Source organism: Cynoglossus semilaevis, chromosome 7 (assembly GCF_000523025.1).
Source record: "Cynoglossus semilaevis isolate Cse_v1.0 chromosome 7, Cse_v1.0, whole genome shotgun sequence".
NCBI classification, from domain to species: Eukaryota; Metazoa; Chordata; class Actinopteri; order Pleuronectiformes; family Cynoglossidae; genus Cynoglossus; species Cynoglossus semilaevis.
Window position 1 is genome coordinate 13,006,058 of NC_024313.1, and position 224 is coordinate 13,006,281.

Sequence of the window (224 nt, forward strand, 5' to 3'; positions counted from 1 at the left end):
GTAGCCTTGTTACCAGGCAACCAGTTTGACTCAGTGCCAGAAAGCAGCAGCAGCAGCAGCAGCAGCAGCAGCAGCGTGGATGGTGACGTTGGAGCAGCACGTCTCCATCGCTCTCACACTGACACAACGACCTTTCTGACCGTGTGCACGTGAGCGTGCACGGAGAGGATACATTCCCAGGATCACAGCCTCCAGACATTTGATGGGCAGAGACTCCCTGATCA

General features: G+C 56.2%; 1 protein-coding gene across 1 annotated transcript in view; it reads right to left on the minus strand.

Moving 5' to 3' along the window:
- Positions 1–224, minus strand: part of vash2 (vasohibin 2) — a 9,990-nt gene that overhangs the window by 5,720 nt on the left and 4,046 nt on the right. Inside the window, 1 exon segment of the mRNA XM_025056818.1 lies at positions 173–224. Within this exon segment, the coding sequence (XP_024912586.1) occupies positions 173–224 (52 nt within the window).